This window comes from Anolis carolinensis, chromosome 1 (assembly GCF_035594765.1).
Source record: "Anolis carolinensis isolate JA03-04 chromosome 1, rAnoCar3.1.pri, whole genome shotgun sequence".
Classification (NCBI taxonomy): domain Eukaryota; kingdom Metazoa; phylum Chordata; class Lepidosauria; order Squamata; family Dactyloidae; genus Anolis; species Anolis carolinensis.
In genome coordinates this window covers 236,441,863-236,457,731 of record NC_085841.1, presented here as the reverse complement: position 1 = coordinate 236,457,731, position 15,869 = coordinate 236,441,863, and the positions used below count along the sequence as shown (strand labels likewise).

At 48.3% G+C, this 15,869-nt stretch overlaps 1 protein-coding gene across 1 annotated transcript; it reads left to right on the top strand.

Annotated features, from left to right (window-relative positions):
* Positions 1-1,753: 1,753 nt before the first annotated feature.
* Positions 1,754-15,468, top strand: rtn4rl2 (reticulon 4 receptor like 2). Its single transcript, XM_062967168.1, has 3 exons — positions 1,754-2,247; positions 9,179-9,654; positions 10,772-15,468. The coding sequence occupies exons 1-3, from the start codon at positions 2,217-2,219 to the stop codon at positions 11,594-11,596; spliced, it is 1,332 nt and encodes a 443-aa protein (XP_062823238.1). The 5' UTR covers positions 1,754-2,216; the 3' UTR covers positions 11,597-15,468.
* The last annotated feature ends 401 nt before the right edge of the window (positions 15,469-15,869 follow it).

Below are 15,869 nucleotides of genomic sequence, written 5' to 3'. Positions count from 1 at the left end.
AGCGCTGAGTGGCGAGGCGTTTCAGTTAATTCGGTTTCCCTCTGTCTCTGAGGAGTCGGGGGTCACCACTCTTTCCATTTGTGGGGGGAGAGTGAGAGAGAGAGCGAGACGGTGCTACTCCGCTTCTTCCTCCAGACGGATCGGATTACTTCCCAGTCTCCCAAAGGCAATGAAACCAGAGTCCGGCCCGCTTTTCATGGGGACAAACAGGATCCGAGCGGAGTCGTGGAACGAGGAAGGCACAAGGGAGACTTTAAGGACATCACCTCCTCCTCTTCCCTCCGGAAACGATCTCCGCCTGCTTCCCCCTCCTCTCTGGAAGAAAGAGCGCTCTGCACAGGCTCAGAGGCCCCCGCAAAAGGGGGCGTGCCAAGGGGAAGCGTCCTTCCTGAAACCTGAGCGCAGTCGGAGGACTTGTCTTCTCTGTGCGCTTCACCTGCTCCAACCCATCACTTTCTTGAGCTGCTCCGAATCCGCCAATCCGTTGAGCTGGGAGTTACTCCAGGAGTCAAGGCAGGCAGCTCCACGCTCACCCACGTCTTGGACCAAGGATGGCTCCGTCAGGTCCGGAGAGAGAGAACTCAATCCAGGTTAAGGCATGCCGAGGAGGCAAACCCTGGCTGGATCGACATTGCCATAGCATGCCCTCGAACTACATCATATGGGTCTCGACACTGACCAGTTCCAAACTGCATGCTATGGCAATGTTGATCCAGCCTCCGAGGACGCATCTACACGAAGCATTTAACGCACTTGGAAGCAAACTGCGGCCAGGAAAATCCCTTGATGTGTTGTCGAAGGCTTCACTGGGAATCACTGGGTTGCTGTGAGTTTTCCGGGCTCTCTGGCCATGTTCCAGAAGTATTCTTTCCTGACGTTTCGCCCACATCTATGGCAGGCATCCTCAGAGGTTGGAAACTAGGCAAGTGGGGTTTATATATCTGTGGAAGGTCCAGGGTGGGAGAAAGAACTCTTGTCTGTGAATGCTGCAATTAATCACCTTGATTAGCATTGAAAAGCCTTCAAAGCCTGGCTGATTCCTGCCTGGGGGAATTCTTTGTTAGGAGGTGTTAGCTGGCCCTGATTGTTTCCGCCTTCACACTTGCCTCAGGCCGACAAGAGTTCTTTCTCCCACCCTGGACCTTGCCTAGTTTCCAACAGACCTCACAACCTCACAAATCAGGACAGTAAACAAAGAACAACACTCAGAAGACAGGCAACAATCAGGGCCAGCTAACAGCTCCGAACAAAGGATTCCCCCCAGGCAAGAAGCAGCCAGGCTTTAAAGTTGCAATGCTAATCAAGCTGGCCAGTTGCAACATTCACACCTGCCTCCAACAGACAAGAGTTCTTTCTCCCACCCTAGACTTTTTACAGATATAAAAACCTCCCTTGCCTAGTTCCCAACAGACCTCACAACCTCTGAGGATGCCTGGGCGAAACGTCAGGAGAGAATGCTTCTGGAACGTGGCTATACAGCCCGGAAAAGCTCACAGCAACCCAATCTCTTGATGGTTTGTGCCATCCCCATCCATCCGGGATATCCGATGGAATCATCCGCACAGAGAATTATATTTTCCCTCAATACCGTTTTGGAACCGCATTAAGCGTAGACGCGCCTCGTGCGGGGGCCACTTGGAATGAAGAAGGGAGGGCCAATCACTCCCAGCTTTGCCCCAGGCGCGCGGGGAAGGGGGCGTGGCCTGTCTGGGCGCGCCCCGGAGCGGTGGTGGCGGCGGCGGCGTCTCTTCCTTCCTTCGACGCAAAGGGTTAATCAGCCGGGCGCGCGAGGGGGGCGGAGCCCGAGCCTTCCCGGGAATAAGGCGCCTCCGCCCGGCCGCTCGCCTCCCTTTTCCGCGGAGCGCTGCGCTGGAGGTGCCGAGGCGGCGGTGGCGGCGGGGAGCGGAGCCTAGCCCAGCCCCCGGGATGAAGCCGCCTTCCCTCCGGCCGCTCTGGCCCCAGGAGCCGAGGGTGGCGGCGGGACGGCGAGCCGCCAGGGAGACGGGCGGCCAGACATGATCCCCCAGACTCGCGGCGCCCAGACTCGCCCGCGATGCCCGCCTCCCGCGCCGTCTGCTAGGCAGCCTCGGGACCCGGACTGACTGCCCGAGAGGAGAACCCCGGAGAGGAGAGCGCCTTTCCCCGCCGCCTCCCTCCCTCCGTCCCTCTCCTCTCCCCCTCCCCTTTCTTTTGGGGTTTTTTTCCTGCCTGGCACCATGCGGCTTCGACTGGGACCCACCCTGGACGGTGAGCCTGGAGGAGGAGGAGGAGAGGGAGGGGTGGTGATGATGATGATGATATACCGCTTTACCTGGAGAGATGGGGCGTGTCGCCCCTTTGATGGGAAGCCCAGCCCCTTCCCCAGAGTGTGGTCTGTGCCCCCTCCTGCCTCCCTTCCCCTCCTGGCCCCAGGGCGACCTTGAGCAGCCCCGAGAGTCCCTTCCCGCGCTTCCTGGGCGCCTCTCTCTCCGCGCTCTGCTCCGGTGCCTATTCCGCGTCTGCTTGTTCCGCAATAACGGCTCCCCCCCCCCCCCGCCTCTTCCCGGTCTGGCTTCTCCTTTGGGGCGCTTGGGATGTGCAGACGGAGGGCTGAGGAAAGGAGGCTTCGTGAAAGCTTGGCTCACGCCCCCGAAGGGAGAACGGGGCACCGGCCGGGTCTCGAAGGCGTCTGGCTTTTCGGAGCCGAGGAGGGGAGGGAGGGGGTCCAGACCTTTCCCCCTCTAAGCTGGTTCCCTCTCCCTAGCTCCCTCCCTCCCTCCAGATCAGAGGTCAAGCACCCTAATTCCCAAAGTTGGGAGAAAGTTCAGCGCCTTGTAGCCCCATTGAGATGCGCTGGCCTTAAGGGTGATGCATTGGGGAGAAGGGAGGGGGGGAGAGAAAAGGAAGGAGGGTGGCTTGAAGGCTTTCTGTATCCCATGGAAGGAAAAGGAAGGAAAGGAGAGAGAGGAGATAAGGAAGGAAGGAGGCTTGAAGGCTTTCAGTATCCCAAGGAAGGAAAAGGAAGGAAAGGAGAGAGAGGAGATAAGGAAGGAAGGAGGCTTGAAGGCTTTCAGTATCCCAAGGAAGGATAAGGAAGGAAAGGAGAGAGAGGAGACAGGGAAGGAAGGAGGCTTGAAGGCTTTCAGTATCCCAAGGAAGGAAAAGGAAGGAAAGGAGAGAGAGGAGATAGGGAAGGAAGGAGGCTTGAAGGCTTTCAGTATCCCAAGGAAGGAAGGAAGGACCTCTCTATCCCAGGGAAGTGAAGGGAAGGGAAGCTCTTCTGTATCCCAAGGAAGAAAAAAGGAGGTTTGAAGGCTTTCTTTATCCCAAGGAAGGAAGGAAGGACAGACCTCTCTATCCCAGGGAAGGGAAGGGAAGGGAAGCTCTTCTGTATCCCAAGGAAGAAAAAAGGAGGCTTAAAGGCTTTTTCTTAAAGGAAAAAGAAGGAAGGAAGGCAGTTTTAAAGCTTTTTGTATCCCAAGGAAGGTTTGAAGAATGCCTCTATCCTAAGGAAAGGCAAGGAAGCTCTTCTGTATCGCAAGGAAAGAAAAAGAAGGAGGCTCGAAGGCTTTCTGTATCCCAAGGAAGGAATAAAGAAGGTTTGAAAGCTTTCTGTATCCCAAGGGAGAAAGGAAGGAAGGCTTGAAGAAAATCTCAAGGAAAGGAAAGGAAAGGAAGCTCTTTTGTATCCCAAGGAAAGAAAAAGGAGCATTGAAGGCTTTCTGTATTCCAAGGAAGGGGAAAAAAAGGAAAGAAAGCTTGAAGGATTTCTCTCCCCAAGGGAAAGGAAAAGAAGGGAAAAGAAAGGCAGCTCTTCTGAATCCCAAGGAAGGAACAGGAAGGAGGCTTGAAGGCTTTCTTTATCCCAAGGAAGGCAAAGGAATGTTTTGTATTTACCAAGGAAGGAAAATAAAGGGAATGAGGTGTTCTATATCTCAAGGAAGGGAAGGGGGGCTTGAAGGCTTTATGTATCCCAAGGAAGGAAAAAGAAGGAAGGAAGGAAGGAAGGAAGGAAGGAAGGAAGGAAGGAAGGAAGGAGACTTGAAAGCTTTCTGTATCCCAAGGAAGGAAGGCTTGAAGGATTTCTCTATCCTGGGGAAAGGAAAAGAAGGGAAGGAAAGGGAAGCAAAGCTCTTCTGTATCCCAAGGAAGGCAAGGGAATGTTTCCTAAATCCCAAGGAAAGAAAAGAAAGGGAAGGAGCCAAGACTTGAAGACTTTCTGTATCCCAAGGAAATGAAGGGAAAGGAAGGGAAGGTTTTCTATATTCCAAGGAAGGGAAAGGAAGGAGGGACGGCTTGAAGGTTTTCTGTGTTTCAAAGGATGGGGCAGAGTTCATGAAGGGCAGAGGATGCCCCTTTAGTCCCTGGAGCCAAGAAATGGCAGAGGCAGGAGCCAAGCGGGCAGTGCCCTCCTTGCTGGACAGCTGCACTGCCCAGGGACTCCACTCCGTGGGCAAGCCAAGGGTTGGCCCCTCTGGCCGGCTGCTGTTCCTTGCATGAACTGGAGGCCTGCCTGCCTTTCTGCTTAGCTCTCCTTGTTGCTGTTTATAGTCTTGGCCCCCAATGGGTTATGCAACAACAGGCAGCTGCTTTATTTGGGGGGTGTTGAATTATAGACGAAAGAGGCATTGGGTTGGGTTCAGCTTGCCTCCCACGTCAGCAGCCACGTCAGGGCCGGCTCCCTCCTGGCCCCGCCTGGGGATGTTTGCCTTCTTCACCTCTCAGCCTGCCCCATCATGGAGCGGGTGCTTTTATTGTCATTTTCCCAGATGTGAGTTTCTAGGTGGTGCTTTGGGTCACAACGGATATCCTGTGTTGAAAAGTGCACAGAACTCAGCTTCCGAAATGGATTCCCTTTTCCAGATGGACCCTGTGAGCCTTTCTCTGCAGGTTTTGGAAATCAGACTTCCCTAACACTTCAGATGAGTGGGATTACAACCCCCACCATCCCCAGCCAGGAAATGAGATGGCGAAGATTGCCTTCCAATACACCTGGAGAGCACTAGGCTGGGGAAAGTGGCTATAAACATTGGCACATGCTGACTTGGAACAGCTGTGTGGGCAATTACAAGGATATATCTCTGACCAGGAGGATGAGAAACCCGTTCCAGGCAATCTTTAAAATACACTTGAGGAAAAAAAAAGATCTATAAAGCCCTGGCTAGTGATTAGAGTCTGGTGCATTTGTCCTTTGGATAATGGAACCACAGAAGCTCTGACCAAAGCCTTTCAAAGTGGCCTGTTGTCACCCCATCTACATCATGTTTGTTGCACATAGGTTGGTAACTGGAGGGTCACGCCTCAAGTTGTAGGGAGAGGCAGGAAATAATTTATTATTAATAGTATTATATTATCAAATGGCACCCATCAGCAGGCTGATGGTTCCAATATTGTCTTTGGCAACAAGGTACAGTCCATGGAAAGACTGTGGGTCAGAATCAAGATAGGGCAAACCTAGTGCACTGGAAGAACATTATTCTGTTGTGGAGGAATGCGTTGGAATGTGGAAAAATTCTCATCCATGTCTCACCAACTGTACCTTTCTTAGCCACCTACTGCACCCAGAATCTGGCCATATTCTGTGGAAATAGGAAAGGGTGCTGGGATGATGAGTCCATCGGCTGGGAGTATGGGATGGTAACAAAGCATTAAAAAAATTGAAGCACTTTAAATTGGTTGACTTTATGGAGATAGAACCAAAAAATATTCTTGCTATAGTTGAAGGTTCATACAGACTCTTTTTAACCCAGGGTGGAAGGCTGCCTCTCTTGCTGTTTCCTAGTCCATATTGTGCCTTGTCTTTTGACAAATGCTCTGCTTGAAATCAAAGTGGTGTCGGTGTGCTCTCATCTCTATTCAGTAGTGTTGTTCCTCATAAGCTGGAAGTGTGACATGTGAACCTAGACAAGGAAACAATTTGTTGCCCTTAAAAAGACAGGGGAAAGGTATTTTTATAGAGACAAAAAATATTTTTTCCCTCTCCCCACTGGTTTAACAAACCTCTCTGCTGAAAAAGATTTTGCTTTTACCCTTTAGGTTACAAAAGCAGGCAGTTTAAGTTTAGAAATGGTGGACTCAAAATCGTGGGCTACAATTTTCCAAATATTTGGAGAGATCCTAGCCCCAAATCAGACCATAAGCCACTTATGGTCTTGAATTGCCTACCCCCCCCCCTACACACACACACACACACACACACACACAGTCTCTAGTTCAGTGAAGCCTCTGTGCTCTCCTCTCACTGAGCTGACCTCTAGCAATTTCCTCCCTCCCTCCATCTCTAATAACTTCCTTCCACCCCCAAAGAGGATGCCTAGCCTGTTCAGTCTCCTGGCACCAAAGCTCATCCTTACCCTTCCCACACTTCCTTTCAACTGCCCTCGGGTTGATCTGTGGTAGGATGTCCCACCTGTGACTTCCTCTTTGCTTCCTATATAACTGAAGAAGAGGCCTTCAGGTGTGCAGCCTTTGGATGCTGAAGACCTGGAATGGAGGCAGAAGGGGAGCTGGACCCACTTCCATTGCCAAAGGCACACACAGGCGTGCGCTCACACAACACACACACACACAGGGCTCCTGCTGTAACTCTCTATCACGCACACACATCATTTCCCACCCTTCCTTTCTCACGGGATGAGTTGTTCCTGCACTTTCTCAAGGGAGTGGTAATTCATCATAGCAATGTGGTTAAAAGCCGGGGATAGGACATAGAGGGACTTGTGCTAATAGGAGTACAAGCTAGAATTATCTGGCAAGGTTAATGAACATTCAGTGAAATTTCCTTCTGAGGGAAGGATCAAGGGTTTTAATCTCTGAAGAGGCACGTTGTGGGGGGAAATGCCTTAACTAAGGGGCACACACACAAGTCTGGCCTTGGGTGGGGATTATAGATGTGTGTTGCCAACTGAGAACAAGGGCAATCCCCAGTGTTGTATGGTAGCAACAGAGGCACAGGAGTCAAACGTGGTTTGATTGAGTTTGAATTTTTCCACTTAAAAATTATGAATGAGTCTCGTCTTGGCTTTGCTGAGAAAATCCAGTAAAGCCTCCCCCTCCCCTTTTTATATATGGCAATTAAAATGTGGGATAGTGGAAGTGTTTCGAGGGAGAGGAAGAACTGAAAAAGCCAGGGGGATAGGTAATCCCTAGATTTATTGGTGAACAGGGGTGGTAAGACTGAGAATGAACTGAGCATGAAAGTCACCTCAGTAGCTCCCCTGGAAGTGTGTGTGTGTTTGAAAGAGAAAAAGCAAATGAATATGTGCATATATGTGAGTTTCTGAGTGGGAGGTCAGCAGTTACAACTTGCCTGAAAGCTCCCTGCCCCCCAAGACAATGCAGTGAGGCCAGAGGGCTTTTATGGGGAGAGATGAGAGCTTCCAATCCCTTCCCCTCCCCTCCCCTCCCTCTGCCCAAGCTCCTGCGAAAGCCACAGGCCTGAATTATGGATGAGACTCCTTGGGTTACAGCCGTTCCACCGCATCAGAGAAGAGTCCAGAGACAGAGGCAGGCAACATTAGCAGCTGCAGCGCCCTTCCCTCCCTTCCTCCACCCCACACACTCAGCTCAAGAGAATGGCTTCTCCCCTGTTTTCCCTTGAGAGAGGTCTGATCTGTCTTTTATTGGAGGAAATGGTCATTTGCTGCAAGGAACACAGGCTTCCCTCCCACCCACCCCATCCTGCCTTGCAGGGCTTGGGGAAGAAAATGGCTTAACAGCAAGGTGTGGAGAGCGAGTGTGGAATCACATTTTCTCCCAGTTTTTCTGTGGGTCCTGTAGTGGACTACAAGGCAACAACATCTTATTTTGCCAGCCATTAACAGCTGGCAGGATGCCCTCTGTCCCCCATTCCCCCCATACACACACATACAAAATAGTGACCATCCTCTTGTCTTTGCTAGGAGAGATGTGTTTGCGGAGCACTTTTGGAAGGCCACAAATTGAGACTGCTGACTTTTGAAGCAAAAGTGGCTGAAAACATTCCCATTCCTTCTCTCCCCATTTCAGAAGAATATGGGGCAGACCTTGGTGTTCAATCCAAGAGGAAAGGGAAATAATGGATTGAAAAATCTGTGCTGCTTCAGGAACCATAGCTTGGGGTGTTATAACCAAAAGATGAGCTTTACTTCATGTGAGTTCCCCCCCCCCCCTTTTTTTTTTTTCGTGTCAGGAGCGACTTGCACCAAGTCGCTTCTGGTGTGAGAGAATTGGCCGTCTGCAAGGACATTGCCCAGGGGATGCCCGGATGGTTTTTTGATGTTTTTACCATCCTTGTGGGAGTCCCCTGCCCAGTAGTGAGCATAACAGGAGCAGCATGGTTGTATTGATGAGGGATCCTGGGAGCTGCCATTTTCCTGCTCCAAGAAAGTTTGGGGTTAGAAAGAATGGAGATGGCCCTAATCCTCTCACTATGGCTGAGGCTTCCTATAGGACTATCCTGTGCATTTGCGCATCTCTCATCGAGAGCCAAATGGAGGTTGGAGGGAGTGGGAAGACAGCGTAGGGCCCAAGTGGAGGTGGTGTGAATGACTTAAACAGCATTGGCAGCTTGTGTTACTCGTTCACCACGTCACACTGCCTACGCATATGCATACAGAGGTTGGGAACCATACACGCGTACATGAGAGTGCTCACGTGAGACCATCTGTGTGCATATGCGCATGGTGAAAGTTATGCGCCCTGCTTGCCGAAAGAAAAGCGTGCCACGCATGCATGCCTTCTCACGTGGGATTATACCTTGGCAGGGTTGCCAACTCTTAGTGACTTTGTGAATCTCACAATTTGGGGCCCTTTCTGCTCCTGAGGAGTGGGAGGCTTTTTGGCTTTCTTTTATTTAATATGGAAGTAAACAATCCTCCCAGACCAAAGATAAGAGCTGGGAGATGTAACTGGCAAATATCGTTAAAAAAACAAACAAAAACAAAATGGGTAGGCTATCCAAGAGATAATGTTGTCAATCTTGGCTTACTCTTTTAAAAATGTCTGTTTAACTGAAACCCTTGCAGTAGAAGATATTTCAAACATATGGAGTGTGGGTTTAGTAGGGAGTAGTAAAGAGGAGCAGTGGCACCTAGTGGTTTGGATAATGATATAGATGTCTTAAAATAGCCCGTTCTATGGGAAGGGGTTTGGCCACAATTGAAATCTTCCTCATGAATTCAGTGAGTGGAAGGGCTCATTACCTGTTCTTCTTTTCCAGGCTTGGCTCCCACATTCCTGCTCCTCTTGGCTTTGCCCCTGGGAGCGCCCACATGCCCAATGCTTTGCACCTGCTACTTTTCTCCACCCACAGTCAGCTGCCAGGCCAATAACTTCTCCTCTGTGCCACGGGTCCTGCCACCCAATGCCCAGCGCCTCTTCCTGCAGAACAATCTGATTGGGAACTTGAGGCCTGGAATGTTTGGGCCAAGTCTCACCACGCTGTGGCTCTACTCCAACAACATCTCCTCTATCCAGCCCGGCACCTTCCGCCACCTCCAGGCTCTCGAAGAGTTGGACTTGGGGGACAACCGTAATCTGCGCACTCTTGACCCAGGGACTTTCCGGGGACTGGAGCGGCTGCAATCTCTGCACCTTTACCGTTGTCAGCTAAGCAGCCTTCCAACCACAATCTTCCGCAATCTTTTCAGCCTCCAATACCTCTATCTCCAGGAGAACAATCTGCTTTGTCTGCAGGTGAGTAAGAGTACAATTAATATGTAGTAGGGAACTCAGGCCATTACCTCTGGGCCCTGAGAGGTTCTCTGGTGGATGGTATGAATAGAATGACCTTTTTCTTTTTGGGTAAAATCCATTCCATTCTGGGAGATCTATGGACTGTGGGGAAAGGGAGATTTTCATCTTTGCTTTTCAGCCAAGCTGTATGGTTGGGGAGTGGGAGGATAGTGGCCAGTGATAGTTGCCTTGTCAGAACTGTGGTGAATCTGTTGTGAGTTCTATTCTATAGCGAAATAATAATGAACTATCCAGGGTGCTGAACTTGCTATGGGAATAAGGTTCAGTACTTTGGAAAGCTCCGTTAAAGTTTAAAATAAAATCCAAAATTCATTTGCTACATCTCTAACATGGAAGTCTCTGACTACTGTTGGGGGGAAGGACAGTGTGCAAAGGAAAAGAGGGGACAGAGGGCTCGCCAGTGAGAAGTGATACAATAAATATGGCTTGTGAATTTGCATGAACTTTTTGGCTGGATAAGAAATGAAATTACCTCACTTGTAGAATAAGGTGGGTGGGGGAATTTGTGTTGACACACCCACTCCAAATAGATGGCTTAGTGTGTTAATCAGGGGGCGGGAAAGAAAAATGAGCCCCATACCCATCCTCGGCTATATCTTCAAAGACTGGTGAAGAACCTATGTGGTTCTCCTCCACATGATGGTTCCTCCCAAAGGCAGATACTCGGTGCCCTGCCAGCGACTCACTTAAAAACCACATGCCTATCCGGCCCTGGGCACTGTGGCTTAAGAGGAGGGGAAACTGCAGCCTGGCCTGCAGCCGTAAAAATGCATTTACAGATCATGGCTCATTCCTTCCAGCCACATCCTTAGTGGGGAGAGGACAAAGTTTGTTGTGTGTAGGTGGGAAGGAGAGAAAGTGTCTCTCTTGTGGTGCAAGACAGCCAGAGCAGAAGTCGATAAGCTTTAGGTTTCCATCCAGGCATAAGGGTGGGAGCAACAGACATGAGGTAGCAAGGAATGACAGCTCCAATAGCCAGGTCACATGTATAGGGACAGTCATTTTTGCAACAGCAGCAGTTCCTTTCATAGCTTTTCCTTCTTCCTTCATCTCCCAGGATGACCTTTTTGTGGACTTGGCTAACCTGAGCCATCTTTTCCTGCACGGCAACAAGATTTGGCAGCTCTCAGAGAATGTTTTCCGGGGCCTGTCTGGATTAGACCGCCTGTTGCTGCACAGGAACCGCCTGCGCGCCATTCCAACTTGGGCCTTCCGGGACCTGGGCAAGCTCACCATTCTGTACTTGTTCAACAACAGCCTGACAACCCTCCCAGGAGAAACTCTCTCGGACTTGCCCTCCCTGGAGTTCCTGCGCCTCAACAACAACCCGTGGGCTTGTGACTGTCATGCCCGCTCCCTCTGGGCTTGGTTCAGGCGCACGCGAGTCTCCACCTCAGATGTCATATGTTCATCCCCTGCTGAACTCAAGGGGCGTGACTTGCGTCATCTCAGTGAAGCTGTCTTTCAGGGCTGCCCTCTTGTCAGTCACCACCAAGTTGGGCTTGACTGGGGCTGTAGGCCAGAGTGGGAAAATGGAGTGGCTCATCCCCCTCCCCACCCTAGGCCCCACCCCCACCCTCACCCACATCCTCATCCTAACACCTCATCCAACCACCTCTATGGCCTCGGAGGTTCACCTCCTGCTGATCCCTCCTCCTTCTACAGGGACGTGCCAGCCAATGACATCCGCAGTCCCAAATATGACCCGCCCACAGAAGATGACTATTGGGGGGGCTATGGCAATGAGGAAGGAGGACAGCTGAAGAAAGGGTGCCCAGGACCTGGCTGTTCTTCACTGGACACCGGAGGAGCAATCAGGATTGACGTCATGCCACTTGCCCTCCCCTGCTTACTGATGTTATGGGAACTTCTTTGGTTTTGACAATGGCAGGTGGCTGGTCTGCTTTGGGAACTGTGGGAGATCCAAGCCAGGATGGATTTTCCCCACCAAGCACTGAGTTGAGGCCAAAGTGATTCACCTTCTCTCTGCTGTGGGGTGAAGGGAGACTAGGTCCATTGCTGCTACTTTCCTGGCCAATTATGAGACTTGACACTGGGACCACTTTCTGGGTGGTATCTGACACATTTTCATGAACATATGGCAAGGGCTCCCCTTTCTAATTTTTATTTTTGGGGGGTGGGGGTGTTGCATAACTCTTCTACTACAGATGTCCCCTAAATGCTATTGCTTACTGCATCCATATGGGAGTTTCTCTGTTGTCTGCCTCCTGAAGAAAGCAAAGATCTCTTCTGTGCATGTTATGATGCTATGGAAGGAGTGGGGACCTGTTTTCTGAACCTCATTCTTTCTGCAGTTTCCTAACATGCACACAAGTGCCTGTGTTGTTTAATGGGATAGTATCCTTCAGCTGAGAAGAAATGAAACATTGTTCTCTTGTAGAGCTAGAGAATACTATAAGAATCCTGGGTCTCTCCTCTCTTACAACCCATTATCGAGTCTGTGTGTTATTTTTTAGTTTTGTAGAAACCCCAAGGGACCAATTCATATGATCAGCTGATGTGATGGTAACCCTGTTCAAAGTGCCACCTGTGGAGCTAGTTTTTGCTGGCAGTGAGAGTGTGTCTACTGGATCAGGTCAACATTTCCATCTATCCAAGTCTGAAGGTGGTGGAATCTGCTTCATTAAATGTTTTTAAACAGAGTCTGGAAGGCCAGATATCAAAAATGGTGCAGCAGCAGATCTCCTGGATTGAGTTGGACGTAATCACCTTTAAGGCTTCTTTTAATGCTAATTAATCTTTTCATTAGCAAAAGATGGTAAACAAGATCATGTGAATTGGACCTTAGTCATAACAAATTATCAGCTTTGTGAGTTTGTCTTTTCCTCTAGTGCCTCCATGACCCTCCCCCCTTTATTTTTTTAACAAAAAAAGGCAGTATAGTTGGCTGGAGAACAATTAAACTGTTTCAGTATAGCTTGGTGAGCTTGGTCACTTGAGGAAATGAGTAACAGAAAGCATGGAGCAAATAACATGAGGGAAAAGGTTCCTTAGAAAACCCATAATGGGAAGCAGAAAGCTAACTTGAGATGGTTAGCTTCTCCATTCAGAGGTATGTGTTCTTCTTTGACATGTTCTTGCTCCTAACTCAATCTTCCATCTTTTGAATGTTGAAAGAAATTGATGCATTGATGCTTATTCAGAATGCTATATTTTGCAACTGGTTTTACTGGGATTGAAGCTGTGTAATCACACAATATATAAAACTTGGGTTTATCACAGAGCCTACACTTGATAGAGCAATACAATCAATCTTGACTCCCTAACATATATCACTGAAATACAAGAGTTTTACACAGTCACCAGTGAAAGTTGGTGACTCGCACATCATGAATTTCAACAGAAAAAAATGCAGGGTGCTACACTTAGGCAGAAAAATTAAATACAGAGATATAGGGTGGGTGACATCTGCCTTGACCATCTGCCTTGGATCTAGGAGTTGTAGTAGGTCACAAACCAAGCATGAGTTAACTGTAGTTGGCAGCTAAAAATCCATTGCGATTCAGAAATAGAAGTATCGTATCAAGATCAAGGGAAGTGACAGTATAATTCTATTCTGTCTTGGTTACACCTCAGCTGGAATACCGCATCCAGTTTGAGCACCACAATTCTAGAAGGCTATTGAAAAATTGTAACCAAAATGATCAAAGGTCTGGAAACCAAGCCCTGTGAGGAGTGACTTAGGAGGCTGGATATATTTAGCTTAAAGAAGCAAACTTCAAGAAGTGACATGAAAGCCTTTTTGAAATATTTTGAAGACTGTCATATTGAGGAGGGAGCATGCTTGTTGGTGGAGTCTCCTTCTCTGAAGGATTTTAAACAGGGACCAGATGACCAACTACTGGGGGTGGTTTGATTGTGTGGTCTTCCAACTCTTATGATTCTGTGCTATCAGTGGAGTGGTGAAACTAGGTTTTCATCTAGTGTTTAAGGGAGCTCTCCAACATGCGAAATTCCAGTTTAGAACTTTGGAGAACTCTTTTAAAGCCAGCCAAACCTTTCTTACCACCCCAATGACCTGGGAGTCATGAGCCATATATTTTCTCCCCCCCCCCCCCCACTTTTTTTTTTGATTATGTTTTCCATGTAAAGGTGCAAACCCATTTGGCTGAAATTTGTGAAAAATAGACTCAAGTGAACAGGTGCGAAAGTTTCATAGCCAATATAGTTGCATATATAATTGTTTTTTTAAGCTTAGATTTTATGTGGCATACTTTTGTCTTGCTAGCCTTCAATATAATTTCTTAACTATATTCATGTGCTGCCTTTCAACCAAATGTTCGCAAAATGGTCGACACTGTACAATTGGACAACAATTAAACATTGGAATTTCAGTGATCTTGCTGTGCTCGAATCTGACCTGTCCTGTGTCCAGGACTTTTCTTGAAGGCCTTATTTCATGGAGATGGTCCCAACAAAATCTACATTCAGAATTCCTGACGGGGTGGGCTTTTGGAGAGGCAATAGTGGGGAGAAATTACAGAAACATAACATTTTTTGTTGCTATTGTAGCCTGGGTAGACTCCACAGTAGTCATGAGGAAAACGTTTTGACAAGCATCAAGGCAGGATGGTAGTGTCTGTATGGAGAGTAGGAGCTGTATAAGGTCAAGCTGGAGAATAACAATTAGGAGGAAATCTACCAGGGTGGCCTATCAGATCTCAAAATCAAACCAGATGTCACCTCTGGTGAAAAGAGCTTTAGTGTGGAAAATGTAACTAGACTGTGATGTGTATATTAGTCTTTGTACTGCTACAGGTCACAAAGATTTACATCGTATTTAGTCCTGACAAGAGTAGACACACTGAGTCTATCAGATTTCTCTGTTTTGCCTCACCATTCAGCAGTTGATTTAATGAGGCTGCTCTGGTTAGTGAGATCTATAGGATGCCAGGCAAAGTCTCATTAACAGCAAAGTCAACAAGCCCTCCTTCCACCATAACAGTGGGTGAAGCAAACTATAAGAAAGTGATGGGGAGGATCTTCCAAGGCAGGGAAAGACAGATGGTTGTGAGCTGTAGCTTCCATAAAATCTAGTTAGCATAGCCAGGGGTTACAGATTAGGAGTTGCACCTCAGCAATTTTGGGGAGACACGTTGCTTATTGTTAATTCTACAGGAGTAATTAATTGGAAGTGGGGTTTTTTTTTCAGAACAATGCAGGTATTATTTCTGGTCACCTGGAAGATGCCCTTCTCAAGGGCAGAAGAAGGATCTCTGCTAGTTGATGACTGGGCATGTGATGATGCCAGTATTTACTAGTATTTCCTTCCTAAGTCCTTGTTTCCTCTTGTTCAAAGCACATGCTTGCGTCTTACATACCCAAATATTTACACAGGCTGGCTATTCCCATTCTAAAGAAAATAATATGTAATTGATAATTCAATTGGATTGAACATTGTTCTCAAAGTGGCATATGAAATTGAGGATGTTCTGCATAGGCTTTTCCTACAAAGATATATTTTTGTGGATGGTTGGGTGGAGATTTTGCTGCTTTATCCCTCTGATTATTTGCCAAAAATGTCATATTTTGGTACAAAATATACAAAAAATCGCATCCTTCTCCCCTCCTCATCATATTTAGCAACAGCAGGAAATCGCAAATCTGAAAGTATTATGTTCCTTGGTATCATTTGATTGTTGTTTTTCCATTTTCAAACTGAGCCGCAAGTATGTTTTGTAAAGATAGGAAAGATCCCTGAGCTTTCTAAAATAAAATTCAATAGAGCCCTGGCGTGTGTGTATACGCGTACGCATGTGTGTTCAGGGAGAGTGTGGAATTTGGTGGATGGCACCAGCAATCTTGGCTTTATGGTGTTTAATATTGCCCTGGGGGCTCTAAATTGTGACAGAGAGTGTTCTAGAGAGGTGTGCGCTCTCGCTCGCTCGCTCTCAATATGTGGAAAGAAGGGCGGGGTTGGCAGCACTTGGGGTGAAACGGCAAGAAGAGCATTTATCCTCCTAGTCCCAGCTTTCTTAATTTAACTTCACATAAGGGAGAGGATGTGAGAGCTGGAAGAGTGGGTTATTTTTAGCATCTGGAAGCCTGCTAGTAGCCAGAGTTAAATGTGAAGAGTACAGGTGCACTGAGTATGTGGGTGAGCAGGAAGAGGTGCTATGTGCTTATTCACTGAG

What these genes read in the sequence shown, in the direction of transcription:
- rtn4rl2 (XM_062967168.1), top strand. Translation starts at nt 2,217, where the DNA reads ATGCGGCTTCGACTGGGACCCACCCTGGACG. An exon ending in ACTGGGACCCACCCTGGACG is followed by an intron (nt 2,248 to 9,178) that starts GTGAGCCTGGAG and finishes CTTCTTTTCCAG; the next exon opens with GCTTGGCTCCCACATTCCTG. An exon ending in ACAATCTGCTTTGTCTGCAG is followed by an intron (nt 9,655 to 10,771) that starts GTGAGTAAGAGT and finishes TTCATCTCCCAG; the next exon opens with GATGACCTTTTTGTGGACTT.